The sequence below is a fragment of the Neopsephotus bourkii genome, unplaced genomic scaffold (assembly GCF_033783945.1).
Source record: "Neopsephotus bourkii isolate Nb327-2 ecotype Australia unplaced genomic scaffold, CSIRO-AGI_Nbou_v1 NB_1542, whole genome shotgun sequence".
Lineage (NCBI taxonomy): Eukaryota > Metazoa > Chordata > Aves > Psittaciformes > Psittacidae > Neopsephotus > Neopsephotus bourkii.
Genome location: NW_026902018.1, coordinates 6,334,788 through 6,360,593, shown reverse-complemented (window position 1 = coordinate 6,360,593; position 25,806 = coordinate 6,334,788). Strand labels below are relative to the sequence as shown.

The 25,806-nt window shown below is 50.7% G+C and overlaps 3 protein-coding genes across 5 annotated transcripts in view; all 3 read right to left on the bottom strand.

The window, feature by feature from the left end:
* Positions 1 to 2,450, bottom strand: part of TBX1 (T-box transcription factor 1) — a 163,543-nt gene extending 161,093 nt beyond the window's left edge. Inside the window, exon 1 of the mRNA XM_061370858.1 lies at positions 2,354 to 2,450. The gene's annotated coding sequence lies outside the window, so the exon portion shown is untranslated. The remainder of the gene's footprint in view (positions 1 to 2,353) is intronic.
* A 500-nt stretch (positions 2,451 to 2,950) lies between these two features.
* On the bottom strand, positions 2,951 to 5,900 carry GP1BB (glycoprotein Ib platelet subunit beta). Its single transcript, XM_061370835.1, has one exon. The coding sequence runs from the start codon at positions 4,461 to 4,463 to the stop codon at positions 3,852 to 3,854; it is 612 nt and encodes a 203-aa protein (XP_061226819.1). The 5' UTR covers positions 4,464 to 5,900; the 3' UTR covers positions 2,951 to 3,851.
* Positions 5,901 to 7,034: 1,134 nt separating this feature from the next.
* The window catches only part of SEPTIN5 (septin 5), a 55,935-nt gene continuing 37,163 nt past the window's right edge, over positions 7,035 to 25,806 (bottom strand). Inside the window, exons 1-11 of one of the 3 annotated variants that reach the window (XM_061370830.1) lie at positions 22,172 to 22,490; positions 17,834 to 17,930; positions 17,239 to 17,325; positions 16,562 to 16,685; positions 16,254 to 16,388; positions 15,474 to 15,591; positions 15,015 to 15,116; positions 14,031 to 14,127; positions 12,648 to 12,783; positions 10,715 to 10,817; positions 7,035 to 10,376 (exon numbers count right to left, since the gene is read on the bottom strand). In XM_061370830.1, coding sequence (XP_061226814.1) covers positions 10,320 to 10,376; positions 10,715 to 10,817; positions 12,648 to 12,783; positions 14,031 to 14,127; positions 15,015 to 15,116; positions 15,474 to 15,591; positions 16,254 to 16,388; positions 16,562 to 16,685; positions 17,239 to 17,325; positions 17,834 to 17,930; positions 22,172 to 22,261 — 1,146 coding nt within the window. In that variant the 5' untranslated portion in view covers positions 22,262 to 22,490 and the 3' untranslated portion in view covers positions 7,035 to 10,319. Of the gene's footprint in view, positions 10,377 to 10,714; positions 10,818 to 12,647; positions 12,784 to 14,030; positions 14,128 to 15,014; positions 15,117 to 15,473; positions 15,592 to 16,253; positions 16,389 to 16,561; positions 16,686 to 17,238; positions 17,326 to 17,833; positions 17,931 to 22,040; positions 22,110 to 22,171; positions 22,491 to 25,806 lie in introns of those variants that run through there. The other 2 variants (XM_061370831.1, XM_061370832.1) reach the window with 2 other exon arrangements.

The following is a 25,806-nucleotide window of genomic DNA, read 5'->3' as shown; positions in this document are numbered from 1 at the left end:
AAAAAAGTAAATCCCATTTATAAATATTTGTCACATAGTTCTTCTCCCATGCACCCTAGGACAGACAAGATGTCCCATGATGTGGCATTAGCACTGCTTTCCTTAGCACTCTCTGGAGTGTCCTGTATACTTCAATCCTGAACTGTATACTTCAATCCTGAAGGGAAATTAGGGGTTTGAAGGAGGCCAGGTAGCCTCACATAAATCACCATGAAAAATGTCTTTTTCAATTTGTAAGCAATGCAACAAATCCCAAATCAGGCTGCCACCAGTACATCCATTTAACATTCCCGCCTGAGCACATGCACAGCATACAGCTGTGACTGTGTGTGACAGGGATATGCCATGCTTCTCCAGGACTTTCCTCCATATGATCTCTAAGCAGTGCTTAATCTCCACCTGTTGCATAGAATGAGCCTGTCTCAGTGACCAAGCCCTACAGTGGATAAGTTATTCTGTATGTGTAAAAACGTGATCTTTTCGTCCTACCTATGAGGGGTCTGAAACTATGAAAGTCTGTTTAAAACAACAGGAGCAGGTTCCCAGGTGTCAATAATACATAATCTAAACAAGCACCTGCAGCAAACCTGAAGCAAAACATAACCACTATCGCCATAAGGTATTGAGACTGAAAAACTGGTTCTCTGTGGGATTCTAGGTTAAAATTCTCAAAGCTTCAAAACCAGCTTGCTTTGCTTTCAAGACTTCTTTTACTGTGCAAAGCATGCAAGCATCACCGCATGGTGAAAAAGTGGGTATTTAAAAGAAGGAAGAATCAGCGTGCCTTCCCCAGTGTCATCTACCAACCATTTCATCCTTCACTTAAAAAGTGCTGACCTGCTTTTCAGACACCTCAGGTTTGGAGCTCTGCATCAGTGGAGGCTGCAAACACACACTGGTTTGGTTTCCAGTGTCTTCCAGAGACAAGAGCTGTTTGGAAGCACCGTGAATCTTTGGCAATGTAGCAGCCTGCCTGGCAGGCCTGGCAGCCCAATTCTGCATGCCCAGGTGTTGGATTGGCCTTGATACTATTAAGTTATTTGTAAAGCATCTTAATGGTTGGCATTTATCTTTGCCATATTTCACTGCTGCGTCCCTTTTGAAGAAACTGTGAAGCCTTGGACAGTCCCTCCCTTCAGAAAGGAAGCCAGTTCTGCCTTCAGCAGTACAGCAGATCCTCCACAGGCCAGGGGAGCAAGAAAGCATCTGTGACGCACAGCTTTCCAAGCCAGGAGAAGCCAAGACATGCAGGCTCTAGATTTATGGATTAGACATGCTGCCATGGCATACAAATCACTCTGCACTCAGTGCAATTCATTATCACATTGCTATGGCTGGTCACATTCTTCACAGGTGCAAATGATGCCAAAAAGGCTTTTTAGCTTTCATGTGCCAAGACTTAATGATGCAGAGTCAGGACCCCTCCTGCCTCCCCAGGGAGATGAAACCACGGTCAGCAGTTGTTCTGCTGTGGGCACACCAAGTACTGAAGGTTTTCCAGCACCCCACGGCAGTGGTGACAGGCAGGCAGCTCACCAGTCACAGGGCTGGGACTGTGCCCAGTCCAGCCTCTCCTAGTACCTGAGCCTGTGCCTGCAGCACTGTCAGTACCTGCCCATGCGCACCAGCAACATCCTCCAGCCCAGGCAAATTCAGCTAAAAACCTGCAGAAAACTCAGGGATTCATTCTGCCACACCAGCACATCTTGGGAAACCAAACAGCCTTTTACATTATTTGCATGTAACAGTAAAGGAAAGGGACTTACCAACAGGCATAAACCAGCTAAAATAGCAGCATAATTGATGTAATGAAACTAGAAAGAAGGTGTGAAGGGGAGACAGCACTACCTCCTTACACATATGCATCTGGATTCTGGGAAAAGGATACTGGGTAAAAAACAAGCCAGAAAACAGGATTTCTACTTCTGGGGAAAAGCTGTTCCTTGGAGGGGCAGGGGGGGAATATCAATACAACAGCAGTAATACCACAGTACCTGAAAGTCAAGAGATTTGAATGTCAGGTGCCTCATGGAGCATCACTTTGGGCATCTCCACAGAGCAGGCTCCTCAGTGGAGCTGTGTCCCCCTTTAGAGGCCACGGTTACTGCTGATATCGCAGAGGACACTGCAGCACCAAACAAGAGGTGCACTGACCACAACATCGAGCAAGATTCCATCTACAGGAGAACAAACCAACCAACCAAATAAATCTGAGCTGGAACTCCATTTCCTTGGTTGCTACATTGCAACACCCAATCAGGCAAACACCACAGTGAACCAGTGCTGGAGGGACATAGGGCAGAAAGAGAGAACAGAGGAAAGTGCCCACCGAGCAGAGCCATGTATCACTCACCTCAGCCAGGCTGGCCCAGGCGGACACAACATGGCGAACGGTCCTCACAGCCTTCGACGCCAGCCCGCCCTCGGCAGGGTGAGGCGGCCTCATGTTGCACACAGGACTCCACCTTCGCACCTCAGCATCCATCGCACAGCACCAGAGCACAGACCCCTCCTTATGCTCTCCGGTCAGCAGGGGCTCCCCTCAGCAGCAGGTGAGGGCGGTCAGCGCCGATCGAGACCACCAGGTGGCGGTTAACGACCGTTAACGGCCGCCGGCGACCGTTACTCTGAGGGCTCAGGGCCGTGCCCCACCCACGGGTTTGCACCAGGTGTCACCCCCCTTTACAGGCCCACCAGTAGCACACAGTAAGCAGCAGCACACAGTAAGCAGCAGCTCAGGAGCCACAGCAGAAACCCCGCAGGACCTGCCCGCTGTGAAAGGCAGAAGCTGTCACGGTTAACCCTGTGGTGCGCCTCTGGCAACACCTCCACCTGCCTTCGGTTCGTGCTCTGCTCTGCTCAGCACGGATGGGTGTACGGGAGCCTAAGAAAATGCCCGGGGTGCAACAGAGTGCAACATTCCCAGTGTAGGATGCAAAAAAATAAGCCATTTACATCAACAAGCATCATTATTTTATTTCAATCTTGCTTCATTCCAGAAACAGAGGGACAACATAACCGGCAGTAGGCACGTCAGTGGGCTGTGCAGTTTGAGTCTCTAAACAAGACCAGATCTCCTGTGCCAGGTGCCATATAAACACACTTGGAGGCAGCCTCCGGGTTCAACACCACTTGGCTCCAGGTGAATGTCTCACAAACACTCAGGTCCCCAGTCTGACACAGCGTATGTTGGAATTGGTATAGAAACTATACATACATTAAAAGGAATGAAGATAGGGGGAAAAGGGTAGGCTTCTAAACAATTCCCCCCTCCTCCAGAAGAGCATTGGGAAAGATGTATTAAGCAAGAAGAAGCATCCTTTCCCTTTTACTGATGGGAAACTGAGGCAGAAGACTCAGTCACTTTGTCAAAGTTTACTAAAGGCAATGTGGTAGCACCAAGGAAACCGTATTTCTCCATTGTCCTAGTCCAGTACCTCAACTGTTCACTGTCCACCTCTATTCTCACCTGATCAAGTGCAACCGGAATCATTGTGAAAATATTGCTGAAATACGCTAGCACAGGAAGGATCAAGCACTACAGGCCCTACAGTTATGAGCAGTTTGTGTCAGTTCTGGTTGCTGTCATCAATGATTTCCTTAAGTCTATCAAACCAGAACCACCCCGAGCTCATCAAAGCAGTAAAGATCATGCTAAAGAATTTAAAGCAGTAAAAAAACCACAAGATCAGGTCTTTGGAAATACATCAAGTGTCTGATCAGTTCCAGTCCTGTTCTGGACTGCAGTCAGGGTCAGATGCTGCACCGAATTGCTCCCTCTGGACATCACAAACCACATGACCTTAGCACAGCATCACCCAAGGGGGAGGAGGGTCTTCATTCTTGTGATGTTATTCACCATTGTAAGGGCTTCTTGAAGATGCCCATGTGTCTACATGCTGGTGTAGATCTTGGGTGGTGCTCTGAGCTTCAGCAGTCATTCTCCGAAATTTCTGAAGGTAGACAATGATGAAGATAATAAAGATACCCTGGAGGAAAAGGAGGATGAAAAGACAGAGCTGAGAGAGGAGAGCCAGGATGCAGTACCAGTACTGGCACGTGGCAATGATCTCGTCTTCTGTCAGATAGGCAATGATTCGGCCCTGCAGGTGAGCTGGGGAGCTGCATCTCACATCCCTGTATAAGGTCCGGTTGTGCTGCCACTGGAGCCAGGAGCGCAAGTAGAGGATGTCACAGTTACATTCCCAAGGGTTGCCCTGCAGGTAGACAACCTGAAGGCTCTTTAGGTTGTCAAAGAGCCCATTGGGAATAGAGGTGAGCTTGTTGTAACCAAGGTGGATAATTTCAGCTGAAGGGCGGAAAGCAATCGGTAGTTTTGCTACAGTTAGGCCTTTTGAAGTGCAGTCAATAATGGTGGTGGTACACTTGCATGGCACAGGGCATGTAGGTATCACAAGTGGGAGGAACCCAAGGAAAGGCAACAGGAGAATTCCACTGTTCATCTTCACCTGGAAACACTCCCCTGGTGAGACGGGATGAGGTGGAGACCAGGCAAGTAGACACCACACACTCTAGGATGACAGCAGGTCTTTTGTTGGTTTGTTCTGAGAATGAGTTTCTAAAGTTGGATCAATTTGGTGTCCTTCACAGGTGATGCGAGAGCTCTGAAAAGAACAGAGTTAAAAGAGACATGCAAATTCTTGGTCTCTTATTACAGAAGAAATGTTCCTGGTCTTCTAACCCTGGATTTGAGGAGGGATATGAACAGATGGCTACTGGGAGGCATAGCTGCAGCCATCAAATTTATTTTAACTAGTCCTCACAAGTGTACAAGAGCTGCTTATATTTTCAGCATTACTGGAGGCGCAGAAAATTTATGTGAAGGAATCAAAAATTAGAATATGAAACTGCCCATGCCTTATCACAGCTCTGAATCACAACTGTAAGCAAAGCTTTGTTCATGCAAACTACAAGAGGAGATTCAGAAATAAATGTACTGTTACCACGAGTAAAAAATAGTCTTTCCAGTTTTTAAAAGAAGTGATAAACAGTCCTTGGCCAGCAGAGAGGCTACCAAGGGTGGAGGTCAGTGGAGTTTTCCATGCCAGATATTGCTCCACCAGGTGAATAATCTCCTACTGGAGCTGTGGGCATACCATACTGGGAGACACAGGTCAATGAGCTGTCTGTGTTGCAGTCTTACACCACTGACCACATGAGCTGCAATAACTTCTTTAGCAGAAGAACTACAGATACCTACAAGGCAGTGCTTTTCTGTGCAAATAAAAATAAAACATAAAATAAAATGAACAATTAAAGTTACCAGAGGTAACTCTGTTGACTTACCAAAGTAGTTCAATCCTTGCTTTCTTGCTGGCTTTACAAGACAAGAGGAAGGTCCTAAGGCAGTCCAGCCAGCACAAGAGTGTTTGCAGCTGCATAGCTGAGCTCCCGGATAATCCCCTTGCAGCTGGCTGGCAAGATAAGGGTCAGGCTCATCCCAGGGACACCTCCCACATGAGGCCTTCCTGCAAGTTTGCTGCATGTCACCGGAAGTTGAGGCTTCATTGAGCAAGTATTCCAAGAAATGGGAACTGACACTGCTCACAAGAACATGTTTGCCAGGAGAGATGCTGACAGTACTGATAACTGTGATTCTGGGCCCACAGGCTGGGTCTGACAGAAACATCACAAAGGCTCAATTGCAAAGTAGTAACTCACAATGCATTTCAACCTGGAAGGTGACATTACTGATCTGTACCACACTTCCTGAGTACTGCAGCCTTTGGTTTCTCCATCTCATCAGGAAGACTATATTTGGCAGAGTGGGGAGACCTAGCATTTTGCAGTGTGCTGACCCTGAGGTTTCCCTTGAAGCAGTGACACAAATCTACCCCTAATTAGCAGGGGAAGAAAATGGACTTCCAGTGACCACAGTAGTGTCCATAGTTGAGCCAAGGAGTAAGACCAGCCAGGCACCTGCACCCTCTCATGATAGTTACAGCCATTTCACTGTCTATATCAAAACAAACCTGTTAGATTCACAGGAAGGATAACAGACCGGGAAAAATAGTGCTCTGAGGACTGCTCTTTAGGTAACCAAGGGAGTCAACACCTCTTAACAAGTGCAGCTTGAAGTTACTGATAAAAGACTGACTACATCCTTTATTCAGAAGTTACATTATACAAATACACTTGAACAGCTACTGCCAAGTGTCAAAATTAACTTTAGGTAGAATCTTGTCAAGGCCATCACACCTTCACAGATATTTTTCTGCATTCAAAGCACTGTCTATGCTCCTTAGGATAAGGCCACCAGAATTACATTGTGAAACTATTGCTGTATTGGGCACAACTCTCCATTACCTTGGACTGTGCACATCATACAGAGCAGAAACGATGAACACCCTGAATGTGCTGATGTTAAAAGAATTTAGGATGTAAACAGCAGCAGAATTTGGCACTAACCAAGGGAAAATCTCCAATGCCCTGAACAAAACAAACCTTAAATTTCTAGAAAGTTGGAGCAGATCACTCCAGTTGTTTCACTGATAGGCAGAGCAGGAAAGAGGTTAACAAATGAACCCAGCTTGTCCTGCAGGGCCTGGTTTCCACTTGGGAACAGCTTGACTACTTCCTACTACTAAGCTACTACTACTAAGTTTGCTCAGCAAACTTACCTTGTCTCATGCATTTGGTGCTGCATTTACTCACGATCAACTGAATGGCAGAGAGCTGATCAGGAGCCAGATCCACTGTGGCTCTGCATGCAGCACAGACTTAGCAGTGCTCCTCTGGCTCCTTAAAACTGGATTTCCCAGGACTGGATCCTGCTCAGCTTCCCATTGCTGACTTGGACACTGCTCCTAGGGGAAGCTTAAAGATAGAAGATCTTCAAGTTTATCTCGTCTAGCTTCTGACATCAACAGGCTAGGAATCGCATCAAGAAGCCATGCCTGAAGCCTTCTCTGACAGAATCAGACAAAAGGAGAAACAGTGTCAGTTTTGCTCTCTCCTACCCATAATGTATCACCAATACTGCTCAAGGGAACTGAAAATTAAACAGAAAGAGGTTGTTGGTTTTGAATGTATTTATTTCACTGATCAATTCAGGTAGTAAACATTAATAATAATAATAATCATTTAATAAAATGGATATGGTTTAAAAGGTTTTGTTTTTCTTTTTTCACAATGACAAAATGTTCAAACAGAAATTTACAAAAAAATATATATTATAATAACCCAACAGATGGACAGGAAACAAACAGCCTAGGAATGGAGCAAGGGGTGGGGAAAATGCGTGGCAGGAGCAAGCCAGAGTTAAAGCACAGCAAGAGTTTGTGAGGAGGAGCAGGGAATACCATTGCAAAGCAGGAAGAGTGGGACCCCCTCCTTCTCTGGGGGGAGGCATGCGGGAAGGCAGCAAAGACTGCACAGGCAGGACACAGGCAGCGGCGCACAAGGAGTTCATGCCATGGCTCCATTCCCAGCCAGGCACAAGGTCTGAGATGTTGTACCGACAGCCTCAGCTGCAGCCTGGGATAGGTCTGTAGAGCAGGACACCAGCCCTGCAGGGACTCACTCAGCAGGGCAAAGCTTGGCAGAGACATGGGAATGTGCCTGGAGGTACAAGGGTCGCATATGAGGCTGTGGAGGGTTGTGTGAGGGGAGGTGTTAAATATCTTTCCTATCCACACTTCTCACTGCCAGAGCCAAATGGCCAAGCTACATTTGTTCAGGAGTCTCTTCTCCACTTACTGTGCAGCTCAATGCTGTAGTACAAAACACTCCTTTACTAAAGAGATGCCACATTTTAGGCCAGAGTTGGAGGCCCTGGTACCCCCAAAGTCAGTCTCTAATCCTGTTCCAGGCAGCCCCCAAAGTGGTGCTCTGTGCAGGGAACCTCCTGCACGGAGACATGATTTCACTGCCTCTCTGCAGAAGCCATCTCTAGTGCCTCACTCCTGGGCATTCTGTGGACAAGTTGAACAACCTTTATCAGCTGGTAGCCAAAGGCTTCAGCTCGCTGTAGGGGACTGACTTGTGTCTACTGACTTGACGTAGGAGCCATGTGCACTGAGCTGATGGAGACTTCCTCACCCGGAGGGACAGACCCTCAGCAATCCTGCCTGCCTATGACCAGTGTACCCAGTGCTCTCACCAGCATACAGCACTTCTGCACACAGCCCAGCATAAAAGCTGTCAGCTCCTCTACTCCAGAAGGTAAAGGTCTCCTTTGTTTTCTAGGAACAAATCTGTTTGAAAGAGGAACTTGGAGGCAGCTCCTCTTTCAGGCTACTCCCCTGCTCAAGTAAGAACATTGCATAAAGAAAGGGTGTATTTCCTCCTTAAGCACCTTGGTCCTGCATGTTACTGACGACAAGCTGAACCCTTCCCCTCTCCTAGGCTGGCACTGCCACTGTTGCTTATGAGCCAAGTATAGGGGAAAATGAAAGAAAAAACAATAATTGTTGGACACTGCTCTTGCCCAGCTTGTACATTTCTGCTAAGGGGCTTCCACCCTTGCTTTGTCCTTCCACCCTGTGCCAGGGCCTCTGCCCTGCTGCTACAGCCCATGTTCAGGCTAAGCAGGGGCTCTGTACAGTGAATAACTGGAACCAGCCAAACTACTCACCACCTGGACAAGCCCTGCAATGCCTAATAACGTAACTCAGGGTCTAGCCATTCCTGGCCAACACTGTGTTTCCTACCCAGGTAGATCTACTGGGGAGTCAGCGGTGGAGGAACAGGTAGAAAAGGGGAAAGGAGACAGAGGAATCAGGCTGGGAGCCAGAGGAGCCGAAGGGCCCAGCCCATGGTAGCTCTCCCTGGAGTTGGAGAGAAGAGCCAAGTGTATTTCTCTCCCTGACTCCCTGCAAGCGCAGCAGTGTGAGACCTGCCCTGTCAGCCCCATCACACTCCAGCGCTCTGCTCTGGCTGGACTAAAGTTAAAAATACTGCAGGAAGCAAGAACAGGACAGAAGCTGCTGGCCAACAAGTGCTCTTATCTCTGCCCAGCAGATCCACCAGCCTTCCCAGCACTGAGACAGGAAGAGCCTCGGATGAGGGAGGGGGAGAAAGGCTGAAACCCAGGGGAAGGGCAGGGGAGCAAGTGCCAAGTCTGCTGGGCTGTGCTCAGCCCCATGCAGTGACACTCCTGCACATGCTGACCCCACACCTGCCTGGGCAGGCAGCTTGCAGATCTCTGGAACAAGTCTACAAAAACTGGTCCTTTTCTCAGCAGCAGCTCCAGGCCAGCAATGCACTTCTAGGACAGCAAAGCCTGCAGCCAGGGTGCTCTGCATTCAGGGATGGATTTCAGCCCTAGGGTTTCTATCCCTTCCGAAGCAGTCCCAACCAAGTGTTGTGGCTGCCACAGTGCTTTTCAGAACAGATACTCCAGACAACTGCAGCTGGATGACCAGAGCTAAACCTCACCCAGCTATCAACTGGAGGACTCTGGGGTTCCCCTCTACTAACACCTCCAGCCTGCCATGAGAGGAAACCATGGCTGGGAAAGTGCTCATTCACATCATCTCCTCCTTGCAGGCAGCAATCAACAACTCATCCTCTCTGCCAGAAAAGACAAAACTGAGAGCAATAGAAAATGTTTTCTTCTAACTGATGTCAAGAGACTCAGTCCCTCACCACTCAGTGCAAAGATCCCAGAGTTTTTTGATAGGAAAACTAAACCCAACCAACTAAACAAAAAACCCAGGCAGGAAACCAGGCAACCATCAGGACCCCTGAGCAGGTCAGTGCACAGAGAAACCCCCAGCCCCAGCTCCCTTGGGCCACAGCTGGCCTCAGGCTGAGGAGCCCAATCAGCACAGGTCAAACTCACAAGAGGGTATGGCTGCCTTTACAATGCTTGTGCTGGCCCCACACAAGGGGAATGGGGAAGGGGGCACAGCACCTCAGTTGGGAGTAAACATTTACGTGCATTGACACAGATAGTCAAGTTCGTACACCAGAGAAACCAGGACTTTAAATACCAGAGCATTCCCAAACAAGAGATTAGTACATGGGAAAGGGACATCTTTTTCTTTTCTTTTTTTCTTATTTAGGATGTCTTAGAGACTTCCCAGGCTATTTTCTTTAAAAATAAAAAATTAAAAAAAAAAAGAAGAAAGAATAATTATTAAAAAAGAAATATGCATCAGTAAACTGTTAAGTGAACAGCCTCCTCCACAATCCAGCTGACCGCAAAGCCAGCACTGCTGCTAATAAATTAGAGGGTGCGGGTGCAGCTCTTGCCCACAAGTCTCTATACAACAGGAAACCTTTTCTAAACGTCCACAGCTCTTGCCAGGCCTCAGATGGTCACTGGGGAATTCCCTCTGCCCTCCGAGTGCCTCTCATTGATCCTGCATCTGCTGCTGCATCTTCTGCAGCATCTCTTGCATCCGCCGTAACTGCATGAGACACAAAAGAGATAGTCAAAAAGGGATCTGCTGTGGCCTGAAGACAGTCATCTGCACTGGGCACAGTCGCTTGGAGCTGAAAAAGGGGTCGCTCAGGTAGTATTAACTCCTGCCTGAGCACAGAGGCATCTGTATCTGGGGTGGAATGGAGCCATGTTTCCCTGACAGAGGAAGCCACAGCTTTCACACCCTGTCCTCCACACCAGGAGCCCATGGTGGTGGGAGGCAGGAGTGGGAAGCTCCAGGACAGCCTCCATGGGGAAATCCTGGAAAAAGTCCTCATATTCCAACTCCAACACCAAGGAGACCAAGGCAGAAATGGCTCTCACCTCCTCATCCTTCATTTTGATCAGCTTCTCTGTCTCAGTGTCTGGTGTAGGGAGAGGCAGGATAGGAATCGGGCTTTCTATCCTGTTGTCCTGAGTCAGCTTGCTAGAGAGATGGAGAGAAGGGAGAAACGCAGTCAGTTATGGTTCAGGCTGGCTGGCTTTGGTATCCCCACATGATGGCTGTCACTCATGATAGCAGCACGCACCCAGCCAAGTGGAGGGGCACAATCTAGCCCAGAGGTGTGGGATGCACTCAGACGCACGAGACCAAAGCCAGTGAAAGTTTTCAAAATGAAGCTTGTGGGTAGCTAACAGGGAAAATCCAAACCAGGCTCACAATGAGAGCAAACACAGAAAGGGCTGATGGTGCTGACCACCTTTTGTAGCTGCACTGGCGAGCTCAGCAGAGACATTTACAGACAATTTAACTGGTCTCCTTTAGCTCATATGTGCAGTGCCTATGCAGCATCGATTCATACTACCAGCATCCCTAAGGCACGACATGCTCACCATGGTACTTTTCTTTCCAGGACAATAAAACCAGAGGAGCAGTTTAATTGCTGTAAGTCTTGATAACAAAGCCTGTCCTCACATTCAGGAGGCGGTAGACATGAGACACAACAGGAATGGCACAGCAGCATTGTGATGAGGGCTGGGTCGCCCATCAGTGCAGGCTGGGAACAGAGGAAGGAGGTGACTTGCTTACAAAAGTCAGAGGACAGAGTGGTAATGACCAAAGATGCCTGCGCTGAAACTGAGAATTCAAAATGCCACTTGCAGGCGTTCACCACTTGGAGTCACCGTTGGCGCATTATTGGGTGAATTCCAGTCCTAGAGCTAGGGATCTCCTCCCACATGTCTCTAGAGGACCCTTAACCCACTGGTAGAAATGGCCACGGTCTGATTTTACGAGACCTGTTCACTGTCAAGGAACTAGCCATGCAGTGAGAAATGGCACCAAACAACCTTTTCTTAAGCTGAGTAACTGCTTTTTCATCATGATCTTCTTTTAATAGATAACAGCCTACCTAAATAGCAGCTGTGACACTTCTCTCAGATCTCTAACATTTAACACAGTTATTTTGGGACTCCCTACTCTCAATGTTGAAAAAGACAGGCTCCTCTGCTATGCAAAAGTACTGAGAATGTGCCAACCCACATGTTTGCACGCATGCAGGACTGCTCCTTGGTGAAGTGCAGCCGTGTCTGCAACGTGGCAGCACAGAGCTACCCAGTCAGTTCAAGCAGGAAGTGAAAGGGATGGTTTGCAACGAATGGGCCAAGACCTACTAAACCTAAAATGTGTCACCAGTGTTGCAGTCATGGAGGGAAGAAGGATAAAGAATTAAGATATTTCAAATTAGAAGCCTGTGAGTGTTCTCTATTTCCTGATCATTGTGGCTGAAACCACAGAGAATCAAATGCAATGGGAAGACAATGCAGAGACATCTTTGGAGATGTGTTAAGAGTCTTGCTAATTGCCTGGACTCTGTTGTCTCAGAAACAACAGTATCCCAAGGGTCATGCTGTGATTTGGATACAACCACACACTGCAGAATGCCTTTCTCTCTGGCAATGCATGCAGCTATCACCCACCAGAGAAACAATTTATCCCCTGTTTCATTAGGCTGGATTTATTTCACCCAGAGCTAGGAACAGCTCTTCAAAATAATCTCCAGGCCTGTTTCTCAAGATCTACATGGGAAATCCTCGGACACGAACATGGACTCTCAGAAGCATCCCCACCATGGGTTCAGGCTGTGACAAACATGCTTGGATTTGCTATTTTAGCCCCTAGTGCCAATCCCCAGACTGCAGCCCGGCATGTCCCCAGCAGACACAGAGCCTCCTGATGAGCAAGCACTTGTGAGAGCAACCCCAGCTCTGGAGTGAGACACCCCTGCCACCTCTGGATGAAGCCATGGGGACTCACCTGGTCATTTGCTGGATGCACTGAGCTCGGTAGTTCTCATAGTGGACATCGCAAGTGACGTCCTTCAGGTCATGCATGTGTGTCCGGATCAGCATGTTCCGCAGCTTCACAAAGTCGCAGTGTGCCTGGTTTTCCACTGCGGAAGCAACAATGGGAGAGTGCTTGGGTGTCACACCTCAGCAGCCCTTTCCAGGGAGACTCTTCCCACTTCCCAGCACCCAGGCTGGACTAAAACTCCCCATAAGGCTTGTTCCTTATCCTCCACCACTGCCTGGGGCTCTCCCCTGGCCCTGCCTCCAGCCTTGATGATGCTCTGAGCTTCTCAATGCTGAGGCCAGGCTGCTCAAGTCGCTGTGTTCCCAGGACTTTTTCTGGGCAAGAGTATTAATCAAGCATGCACAGAAGAGCCCTGAAGGAGGATGCTGCTCCCAGGTACATGGGATGTCACTGTTATAACCACAATGAGCACAGCCAGTGCTGGTGGCAAACTGCTCATCTCCTCAGACTTTTGGACTGACTGAAAGGCCCCTGTAGGCTCCAGGCAGCACTGCAGGACTCCACAGGGCAGTGCTGTGCTCAGTAGCTGCGTGCCTGCTGTGGTGATCTCCATTTAGCTCTCTGCAGGGCTAGGGGAAGCCGCTGTGTCAGGCCCAGGTTCTCACAAAGTTGATCCCCCTGCCAAATGCCAGCACTGCTACAGGCACAGCCCCCTCTGGAGCCAGTGAGAGAGCAGAGCCAGCAGCTGGGCAGCCCAAGCGGTGGGCACCAGCCCACGAGGGCACACACAAGCTTTTGGGATCTAAAGCTGCAAGAGCTTAACACAATGCACCAGCATGGGGGAGTCAGCAACAGCAGCAAAAGCCATTCCAGGGTTATTCTGCCTATAAGCCTTATGAAATCTCTTTAGAGAGGAAGAAAGTTAGAGACAAACACACTGCACAAGCACAGCCTCCAGCCCAGCAACTCCGGCACATACAGGACCAGCAGCAAAGGACGGACTGCAGGAAGGTTTCTGATTCAGTTTGACTGAGGGCAGTGGCTTCTCCCCAGAAACTACACTGGCAATGCCCAGTCACCCCCCTTGATAAGAAGCCCTATCCTACTGCATTAAAGCCCAGGCATTCTCCCATTCACACTGGAGCCTCTCTTCTTCAGTCTGTCATGGCTTCGGAGGCAGGGCAACTGCTGCACCCCCAGTAACAGACCTCCTGAGCCAGTCCCAGTGCCTCTGTCACTACCATGCCTTGTCCCCTGCCATGTGCCAAAGGTGTCACAGCCAGTCACGGCTGGGTAGAGATAAGCTCTCCCCTGCCATCCATTACAAGTGCCTGCCTGTCCTTCCACCGCCCCTGCCTGCCCCTCTCCCAGGCACCACATGCTTACCTTCCACAATGCCCCAAGGGTACAGCCGTCCACGGACCCGCTGGCCTTTCGCCTCCACCACAGTGTTACTGCCGATGACGGCAAAGGGAGCGCTCTCCTGGAATGAGAGGCACTGCTGAGCCCAGCTCAGCCCAGGCCTGCCTGCACATCCCTCCTCCAAGGATTTAAACTCAGGAGTAAGGAGGCAGGTGCTGGAAAGGCCTACCCCTACAGGGACATCCACACATGCCACAGTACAGGACACCACAACCCACTTGCAGAGAAAAGCCTATGCCATTGAGATCTCCGAGCCTGACCTCTTCTCAGCTATCCTGAGGGAAGCTGTGTCTCTGCTGGTGCCTGCATCCCTTCTTTCCTCTACAAGGAAGCCAGAGTAGAGAGGCTGGGACACCAAACAAATATGACAATGTAGGCCGAGAGCTTGTCCAGGCAGGGAGGTACAGGCTTGCTCCTCTCTGCTCAGGAGAAAGCCAAAGCCCGTTGCACCTCTGACAGGAGAAACAAGGCCATAATGCATGCACACACAGGGCTGGCTCAGCCTGGGAGAGGCTCAGGCCTGGGCTGCTGGGTCCTCCAGACAGGTCTGTATGATCACATTGTCTCCCCCCATGTAACTAATGTGTCACAGTGGTGCCTCATCACTCACAAATCACTCCTCCTTTCTCAAGGAATCACTCAGGAATAGGTGTTTGCAAATACTGTACAACACAGCCTTCATCTTAAATATAGACTGAGGTAAACTAAGGAAAGACTGACGCTGGCTGGTGGGAGAGCAGAACTGCCAGGTCTTCATGCCACTCTTGACTTCACAGCAAGGACATCAGCACCTTCTTCAGACTATCTACCATGTGAGCCAACGTAGGCTGTCCCTTGGGTATCGGTAGCACAAGGCTTTGGCACACATGAGGCAGCTCTGGCTCCTTCTGGAGCAACCTACATACCCATGAGCCTGACTTCCCAGACCCTGCTGAGCAGGTTCCTTACCTTCAGCTCTCTGTCTTGCTGTTTGAACTCCTCATCTTCATCAGAGTCACACTCAGGAAACTGGTACACTTTAATGCCAAATTTGTCAATCTCTTCCCGGATCTGTGTCCGTGCAAGACAAAACCAAAAGGACACAACACTGAGCAATACAGAAATGCTGAGTTTATTCCCTGTTTGTGCTACCATGGTTTTCCTGTAGCCTACAGATGGTGACAGGATTTGATGTTTATACAGAGCTGGTCTTTCTGAAGACACCAGTTCCCTTCTCACAGCAGAGCACTGCTACAGATTTACAGGTATTGTGTGTGTAAATACATATGCGCACACACACTATACATATATATGTGTACATATACATATATACATACATATATATATATATATATATATATATATATATGTCCCCTCCCTCCTCAGCCCATCCCTACCACCACATTAGGTAGAGAAAGAGCATCTCACCCTCTCTTTTAGCTTCCGGATCTCGGAGGGGATCAGGCAGTCAGCTTTGGCAATCAGGGGCACAATGTTGACCTTCTCATGCAGAGCCTTCATGAACTCAACATCCACAGGCCTCAATCTGCAGCAGAGATGAGGAGGCCACTATTAGCAAGGACACACTAAGCAGCTTCCCCTCCAGCCTCTCCCACCCATCCAGCATGAAGGGAAAAGGACAGCACTGCCACAAGAGCCTGCAGCAGCACAGGAACAGCCCTCAGCTAGAACTGTATCCTCAGGAGAGCTGTCTCAGATTTTAGCCACTGAATGTCTCACACAGACACAGGCTAGGTATTTGCTCTGTTCCAAGCTAAATACTGCTCAGGCCACAGCCTAGAGCCTCCTTCCTGCTGCCCTGTGCTGCAGGGAGCCAACATGGCCCCCCCCTCCAGCCGCTCCAGGCTGGCACACGAGCCAGCAAGGGGAAGGGACTGAAGGCAGCTTAAAATTCCCTTTCCCACCCATCAGTCAGGCTTAGCTAGATAGGAAGGTACATCTGTGTGCCGTTATTTCTAAAACAGGCTGTAAGGCCTGGGGGAGATCTGCTCTGCCTGATCACAGGCAGTCTGTCATGCCAGCAACAGGGAGGGAGGTGGTGTGATGCTCAGCTAAGGGAGAGCATGCAGACAACTGCTCTGTACCAACAGCCCTACCAATATACAAGCTGCTATAGAGCAATCCTAGGGCACAAGGGTCTTCCCCCTGGGCTCAGTTACACCCTGGCCCTGAAGTGGGTGCTCTCACCCGTGCCCAAAGGGCGAGATGAAGTAAAGGCAGCAATGCACTCGGTTGTCCTGGATGTTCTTGCGGTTCAGGCCACTCTCATCACGGAAATACTGCTCAAACTGCTGGTCAATGTAGTCGGTGATGGGCTTCCAGCTGGGATGGGCAATTCAATCAAAACAAAATCATGTGTTTAACAGGACAGTGTCTCCTAGGAGCTATAAGACAGCATCATCCCCTTTCTGCTGCCAGACCCCCCTTCCTGTGAAGCACCCACAGAAAACAGACATGACCAAGGACTAGGAGGAAGGCAGCGATGGCCTGCTCACCACTCAGTGTTGTTAACAGCATCTCCAAAGCCTGGTGTGTCCACTATGGTCAGCTTCAGCTTGACACCCTTCTCCTCAATGTCCACTGTGTGCTTGACGATCTCCACCGTCTGGCTGATTCTCTCTTTGAACAGGAATATGCGAGTTAAAGCCAGGCAGTAATGCTGGGGATCCCCACTCACACAACAATCCAGCTCCTTCCTTATCACTGAGCACACAGTAACATGGGTTTCACCCTGATCATCCTTCTAAGGAGCCTCAAGGGACTGGCACTATGGGAAGCCAGCAGCAGGCAGACAGACTGTGAAGATACACACAGCTCTGAAGTGCTTGTAGCCCAGCTGTTCTGAACACCTTGTCCAGTCACTTGGGAAGGGGAATCCCTACCACACTCCAGCACCCAAGAAAAGAAGACAAATCTCAACACCTCAACCCAAAAGGCTAACGCTGCTCTGCAGCCTCATCTTCCCTGTACAGGACAGAAGGGCCCTACAGCCAAACCCCTTTTACTCAAATACTAGTGCCCCTGTAGCCACTAAAGGAGAGCAGGGCAGCAACAAACAACAGGGCTGAAATCCAGCCAAGCCTGTAGCTGCTACAGGAACCAAAGTACTAATCCTTAAGACAGTCCAGATCTCTAGGCACAGGAACATTCACCCCATTTGTCCCCAACCTACCTTCAGCATTGAGGAGCTTTCTGTCTTTGTAGAGGTCTGTCAGGAACAGGCTATTCACCAGCGTGGATTTGCCCAGACCCGACTCTCCTAATTGACAGAGTGCAAAGGGAAGGAGGGAGAAGCAAGCGACATGACCCACTAATTGACTTACAAATCAAACTCTGAGCAAGGCTTTGAATCCTGAGCCAGAGGAAGTGAGAGATGAGCTGTCACAAGCTGTTTATCAGCATTAAATTTTTCAAGCAGTGGGAGGACTTTTGCTGCAAGATGTCTCAATCCTTGTACAAACGTCATCTCCCAGATCCTCCATCCTCTCCCCCCACCCCTTCCTCTCCCTTGGACCCTGGCTGACTCTGCCTTCGCCACCCAGATCAGCCACTCTATTGGAGAAGCTTGCTTGAGTGGGTCAGGACGGGGCCATCCCTCCTGGGGGAACTGCAACAAAGGCTGGGGAGCAAAGCAAGGTCTGAGACAAGGACCAGAACAGAAACAGGGGAGGATCCAGGTGCTAGGGGAGTACCTAAGGGAAGTGAGGAGAGCTGGTCATCTCCATGCATCCACCACGTGGCTCAGCCATGTCCACGCGCAATCTTACCTGCAACCATCAGGGTGAAGTCGAAACCTTTCTTCACAGATTTCCGGTGGACCTGGTTTGGCAGGGTGGCAAAGCCCACATACTGCTTCTCATGGTCCTGCAGGGCAGAGGTGGATGGGAGTAGGTCAGGGTGTGCCACTCCTCCTGCTCGAGCCTCACACAGCAACAGGGAGCTGGACTCAGAGCCAAGGGCTGGAGGAGAGGTTGGTCCCTGCCCTGGCAGCGGTGCAGGGCAGGGCACACACCTCCCCTATGCTCAGGGACTTCTGCCTTTCCTACACATAGACATGGAGGGCCATCTCCTCCCAGCCACAGTCCTGCTTGGCTGCTCTCACCTCCAACACAGCAGTTCACAGCAGCCTCCCAGCACACAGAGCACAAGAGAAAAGGCACATCCCACCATTCCAACCAGAGAACACATCTGGGGCTGCTACTGACATCCAGCCCTCCTAACTCTCTGCTCCTCCTGCACAGTCACAGGCTCCCTTCACAGCAGGGTCACCAAGGGTCACTTATCCCCAGGTCTTTCAGAGTCAATTTTGTATCCCTCCCTCCAGAGGTGCGTGCAGTACATGATGGAGAGCTCTCTGTAATTAGCACTCCAGGGCTTGTGGTGTCCTGAGCCGTGTCTGGAGCCACGGTGGCTTGGCTTCAGCTTGACCTGAAAGGGGATTATTTCTTGCTGTGTCACAGCCACTCCTGGCTGAGTAAGAGGAAATCCTGAATAATCTTTAGTGTTATTTCTGAAGAGAAGGAGCAGAGGAAGTGGGAAGATGAAGTACTGATAACACAGGTGAGATCCTTTTGTTGAGGGTATTACATACAGTATTACTGGAACATTACCTGCTGCCTAATCACTCCCCAAAACACAGCCACCTGTCACTGAGCACTGTGACACCATAACAGCCATAGCCACCCCACAAGAGTGGCACACACTGTGTACAAGCACGCTGAGTGCACACAAGGAGTGACATGACCAAAGGTGTGTTTCACAAGCACATGGCATGCATCCCACAGCCAGGAGCACACACAGCCTGGGCTGTGCCCTAGGGTACGCATGTCCTAGGCTCATGCAGGGTACATCCTGAAAGGTGAACACACCTCATCTGTGGATTCACAGATCTGCTCCAGGTACTGCCCTCGGCGTTGGCTCAGCACACAGCTCAGGTGGATGTGGATAACCATGGACCCATCCATCCACCTGAGCACCCCTGGTCCTGGTCTTTCACAGCCCGCACCCCCACTGCAGTGCATTCCCTCCGCAGGCCCTGTTGCAGAGGGAGGTGCACACCTACCCTGGCAAACACTTCCCTTCTCATATACTTTCCAAACTAGGCCCAAGGGGAAGCAGCCGTTCACAAATGCCTGAGCTTTGGACATCACAGACCGCTTTCCAGCACCACTGACAATAAACATACCCCTGGGGTCCATGCTACAGGCAAACCCACAGAGCCAGGAGCTCCTCACAACCAGCCTCAGCCACCACCTGGCCATGGATACCTTCAAGCACACGGCTGTCCTCACCCCACACTCTCTGGCACTGGCTCTCGAGGCACACACAGCAGGGAAGACCTCTGTTTCTCTGTTTATCTCCATTCCTGGGGCACGCACTCGAAACACAAATCACAGTGCAGCATGTCGAGCTTGAGGCACCTATTTCCATACTGCAGGTGGGCAATGCAGCTCCTGAGGAGCCCTCTACAGCCTCTGGCTGCATGTCCACACCTGTGAGCATCCTTGGGCATCCTCAGCCATGCAAACTGCAAAGTCCCAGTGGGGACATTCAGCAGGGAGGACACAGTCTCCTCCTTCCAATTTATGGCTGCTCTGGATCTGCCCACTCAGACAGGACAGACATGGCTGATGGCCATCACGGCCCAAGGACTCTGGCAACCTAAAGCAGCAGTGCAGCGAGCAGTGGTGAGACCCCAAGGCGAAAGTGATGGCAGCTCTGATGAGCTGCCTGCAGCAAAGCAATGCCTGCCTAAAGGACACTGTGAACTGCTACCCAAAAGGCTCAGTAAAGAGTAAACATGAGGTGAGAAATGTAGTAACAGCAGGGTCAAGAAGAGAAAAAGATTGTTTCTAGCCTGGTGAAGCACATCCATGGATGCGACCAACGTGTACCTGTAACAGCCTGCGCCTCGCACTGCAAGGACTAGTGCTGCCCAGTGAGTGACACAAATATACAACATCCTTCCCCTTGCGCTTCACATACAGCCAAGCTTTAGGCAGAGCAGGAAGTGACCTGCCACATACTACACCAGGTACTGGAAAGGTAATGATCACCCGCTCTATCCAGTGACTTAACACAGGGAATAGTACTAGTAAACTGTAACTGGGGCTTGGGGTGTGTTTCTCTTACTTTCTTTGTTTTCTAACCTGGATGACTACGGGCTGACAATGGACACACTGGGGAACTGAGCTCTGGTGCAACCTTGCTTACTTCAGCCAAGTGTAACTGGCTGAACCTGATCTCTCATTTCTGTTCAGCCCCACCAAGAAAGCATGGATTTACTGTACCTCTGGGTACCTCCCCATAGCTTGGTGGAATCCCATCTGAAATGAGCAAATCCCGGCTGGGGCAGGACCCTGCCCTCTACCCATGACTCATGCGGTCACTTCCCTTCCCAGTAAAGAAGGTCAGTGCTGGGTGCAAGAAGAGCTTCCCTCACAGTGGGAGGTACCAGAGTCACTGATCCTGGCCCTGTCCCCAGCCATGGACCTGCTGCAGAGCCATGCTGTGAGGGTTGCTGAAGGAGACAGGAGGCTTTCTGGGTTGTGAAAGCTAAAGTACATTCAAATACATTAGCTACATGATGAGAGACTTGTACTGAGGGAGTTCCTGGGGACACCACAGCCCCCTCCTCATGCTCCTGACCCTAACGAGCCAGCTCCATCAAGCCGACACAGGCTTGGACAGCCGGTCTCTGCACTGTGCTTCCCTTGCCAGCCCCAGCTGTCAGCCAAGCCAGCAGCTCTGGCACAAGGAGCCCCTCTCCCCACTGCCTCCTCCACGTGCTGTCTTTGTTCCCACTCGTGTGCTGCTCCTGTTCCCCTGGGAACATGCCCCATGCACCACAGCAGCGCCTAGCAAGAGATGCGGCCAACCTTTGGGGCCCTGTCACAAACCAAAGCACCCCAGGACAAGCAAAACACATCTCTACCCTCTGGTTGCACATGCTTGTTGGTCCAGTGGACATCACAGCAACACATCATGTCCTTGCATCCTTTGATACCCAGCTGAGGTGGCCAAGGCTCCCTGGGAGGCAGTGCTCTCCCTGGGAGTCCAAGCCAAGGACCAAAGCACAGGTGGGTTCACATTCTTTTCCTATTGAGTATAGAAATATTTGGGATCTGTTGCACAAAGAAGAAGCCATCCCTGGTACTGAGGTGTCTACAGGGCTGTCTGTACCTCCAAGGTAGGGTACACAGCACAGCCTCCATTGCTCCTGTCTTTCCCAATTCCCTCCTCAGCTCTCTCACGAATGTGTTGGTTAAACCCATCCAGATCTTGTGTGACTGCATCATTCAGCCTGCGGATAAATGGGGCCTTGCTGGGTATATTCAAAAGGGCTAAAATTAAACACCATGGGACCACAGAAAATTTAAAGAACAAGGCCCTTCCCCAGGTCTGGAGCAAAGCCCAGAAATGATGGGGCTTGTGCTGGGATCCTTTGGGGGGAAGCCCTCTCAAATGTCACAGCCTCCAGCACAAGCTGTCCAGCTCCCTCCCAGCCGGCCCTTCCTCCAGCTGTTCTCTCTGGCCAGGCACAGCCGCCACATCCGCATCTGCACGAACCAGCACAGCCCCAGAGAACAGGCAGAGCCTTCACTTCCTCTCACTGCCAGAAAGCTGCTTAAATGCACAACACAAGGAGGCCGTGGGGCATGTCTGGCGTCCATCTGCTACCTCGCGCCTGGGCTGAGCACAGGAGGATCAGCAAAGCCACTCGTCCACCAGCATAGGAAACCAGCTAGCAAAGCACAACACGATAATGCAAACCAGCCTGCGTTTGGGCACACACATGCAGCACTAACTCCTGCCTTGACCCCCCCGTCCCCCAGCACACAGACAAGGAATCACGGTATCAGATAATATGACACACAAAACTATGCCGCACATCTCCCAGCTGTCCAACACCCCCTCTGCCCTGCTCCCGCAGGGACTGCTCCCCTCCTTTCTGCCCCACCACCTCTCCCTTACCAGCGTTTTCCTGCTCCTCTGCTCCTCAGAGGTCTCATCTTGTGCTGCACACATCTTTTCGGGCACTATCCTCCCCCCTCCCGTCCCTGCTGCTCCCTGGCTCACACAGTGCTATAAATACATCCCTGTACCTTCAGCTTGGCTGGGTGGCTTCGCTGTGCCTGCGTCCGGGGAGAAAGCAGCCGCTCCACTAACCGCTCCTGAATAATGATCGAATCCATGCCCGCGGCCGGCAGGACGGACAGCCACCGGCAGCCAAGGGAAAAAAACCCAACCCATGTGTTCCCTCCCAGCCTTCCCTATATCCATGCGGCAGCCCCCCCGCCTGCGCCTGCACACACACGCCGGGCTGGCTCAGCTCGCCTCGGCGCGGCGGCCCAGCGAGGCCAGGAGCAGAGCAGAGCCGAGGCGAAGCCCGGAGAGGAGAGCGGACTCCCACGGCAGCTGCCCGGGATTTCCTGCCTCCGCCTGTGCTGCGGGAGGAGCCTGCCAGCGAGGACAGGACAAAAGCCACCGGCCGCAGGCCAGAGCCAATGCTTCGGCACGTACCGGATGCTGTCGCAGCCATTAGCCTGACTCCTTCTGTCAGATGGGCCGATGCAGCTGGAGGAGGTCTCGGATGTCCTGATACAGGACAAAGGTTTGCTGCAAAGAAACCTGCTCTCAGCACAAACGTGCTGCTTCCAGCTCCATGGAAGGGTCTGAAGGGTCCAGAAGCTCCAAAAAAACAGAGTCCAAACTGAGTTCCCAGATCCCAGTCTTGGTTGACACGGATCTGCCTCCACATGGCGCTGGGCCATCTGTTGTCTACTCCAGGCTCTATTGCAGCCTCATCTCTAAATCCAATTGGAGTAGCAGGTGATGTGTTCTGAACCTTAGAGCAACCATTTAAGCTTTGAAGGCATTTCAAACTAACTATCTCTGTATTTGTTAAGCATAAGAACGCAGCCCAGCATGCACAGAAAAGTCATTCAAATCACAAGCCTGGGTTCTGAACCTACATGCAAGACCTGCTTTCCACCTTTTCTATGCAGCCACAGAGACTGAACAGGAATTTATTTGGAACACACAACAGCTGATTACTCCATATTATCATATGATTCCAGGACCTGGGGGGTTACTATCACAGCACCTAGAATAAAGCCACATAAGATGACAAGACTGGTGGTGCTGGAGGAACCTGACACTTGCCACACGGGTTCCTGAGCAGCTTTCTGCTCACGGATGAGGAAGGATGCAGATCACAGCCACGCTTCTGCCTCACTTTCAGAGCTCCCCCTGCTTCTCTAGGAAGCACAGGTCTCCAGCAGTGGCTCCACAGAGCAGCTGACCAGCAGGGCCTGTGCTGGTCACCCTTGGGCCACGACCAAGCACCCCAAGCATGGCTGACAGCAGGTTCTGCTATAAGGTACCAAGTTATTGCAAGGTCTCCAATGGCCTGAAGTGTGTTGGGAGCTGCGAGAGTGGAAAAGGCTTAGAAACACACCACATGCTGGAAAAAAAACAACAAAGTAAAACAAAGGAAAAAGAACAGTGTTTTACCAGCACTGCAAGTCGAGGGAAGGGGACCTCAGAACCTGCAGACATAAGGTCATAAAGACTGAGAAAAGCAAATGTAGGAGAACTGGAAAACACTCCCAGGGCAGGAATACTCCTGCCATACAGCAGCTGTCACATTGCATGCAAGCAGCCCTTTTCCAAACCACCCTGCTCTGCCAGCAGCATCCTTTAAATTACACCCACTGGGTTTTGTTCCCAACTGTTTCTGCATGTGACAGCCAACCAGCAGGCCTGGGCTGACAGCCAGGTGGCAGGAATTGCCACCTCTCAGAACATGTCCATGTTTGTCAGCTCTGCCCCTGCTTTGCAGCATTGCTCCATTCCTTAGGGAGCCAATAACCCTACATCAGCCTCCCAGCCCAGTGGCAGGTCAGACCATGCTCATGACACTGTTCTTCTTTTTCCTAGGTGCAAAATACCTAATTCTTGCTTTCCTGACTGGAGGACTCCACTGCTTGGGTCTGCAGCTTGTGCATGGCTGCAGTGGGCAGTAAGAGCAATGGCTTGCGGCACACCAAAGATACATCCAGACTTACTTGAGGTAACAGAGAGGTTTCACCAGACCTTCCATGCCACAAACCACAATGGCTGCAAGCAAACTGCCCTCTCCACACGCGGCCCCCCCCCCCGAATCCACATGGCTTGGTAAACCCTTGTCTGAAGACCACAGGCCACATTGCCACCAACCACGAGCATCTTCCAAGGGCACATGGAAACATGTTGTGACCCCATGAACCCACTATACTAAATCAGAGCATTCTTCTGAGCTGGGATCACAGATGAAGTCAACAACAATTTGGTTGTGACAAAACCACAGTGTTGTTTATGGCCACAGGAGCCATGCTGACAGTGCAGAGAGAACAAGGAGCTCCTCTCAGACTCGGCCTTCTCTGTCTCTCCCAACGATGCTCATCTTAGCTCTCCTCCTACCTAGAGTCACCCAACCAGAAACCCAGGTAGGCCAAGGAGGGGACAGATGTGTCCCTCAGACGCATGCTGCATGGCATCCCAGAGCTGTTGGCTCAGGCTGGTCTGTGTGTGAACTTCTGAAAGACAGCCAAGCCAATCTTATTTTGGTCCTATTCTTTCTAACTGCCCCCTCCAGTTTCCATGCAGCCTCTGGAAAGGCTAAGTGTAAACCCTCCAGCAAGAGAACTGATGTATGATATGCTTATAAAAGGAAAAGTAACACACAGGATACCTCGCGTGTTGTGCAGCACAGCTCAGCAGGGAAATACACATCTTTGCCCTTTCAGGATCTAGAGCAAATCTAAAGGGTTTTCTTCCTTGGGCTTGTGGGCCATGTGCACCTCCAACCTCATCTCCAGGCGGGTGCCAGCTGCAGCAGCTCAGGGGTTAAGCTGGCAGCAGAATCCAAGTTTCTGATTGTCAGAGCCTGGGCCCAATCTGCCTAGGGCTCAGCAAGGGAAATGCAAGCCTTTGGGTGCACCAAACCCATCCCACCTCATGGAGCAGCTCTTCTTTGTCAAACTGTGATAGAAGAGAAAGACAAAAAAGTAATCAACAAGCGCTGTCTGGGTCCTCCATGGTGCTGCCATGTTGAGCACTTGCTCACTAACAACGGGGCCATGGCAGAGCTAAGCCATGCACCCACCGTTCTGCAACATCCCTCTCCTTTAGCTCCTTGAAGCCATCAGCGACAAGCACAGCCACAGGGCTGCTCAGGGCAGGGGCTGCAACACATGTAGGTAGAGCTGTGGCTGTGCGCAAGCAGCACAAAGCAATGTCCTACTTTTCCCTTTATTAGAGAGGATTTCTAGCCTGCAGTATTGAAGATGGTTCTAAGAAGAGGAAAGAAAACACTTTGTGGGTTTAGATGTAAACCCACAGAAGGCAAAATTCACCCCTGGGCTGGAGTGTTAAAATGCTTCCTGAGAGCAGCACATCAGCCTTGTGAGAACAGGGGGGACAAACCCCCATGCTCACTCCACATGCCAGCCCAGGGAATAAAGAACAAGGAGCTGTACTTCAGCAGCAGCACTAATTGAAGGCAGACACAGGGCTGTGCTATTGCACAGTCATTGGAGCTGGAAGCAATACACCCAGTTAAGGAAAACACCCAGTGCTTAGGACCTGGCAGCAGGGATGGGCAGAGATCAGCCACAGGGAGCTCAGCACGGTGGGGAGATGTGGCTGCTAACTTGACATATGAGGACCAAAACCAACACAAGGATGAGCACGGAGA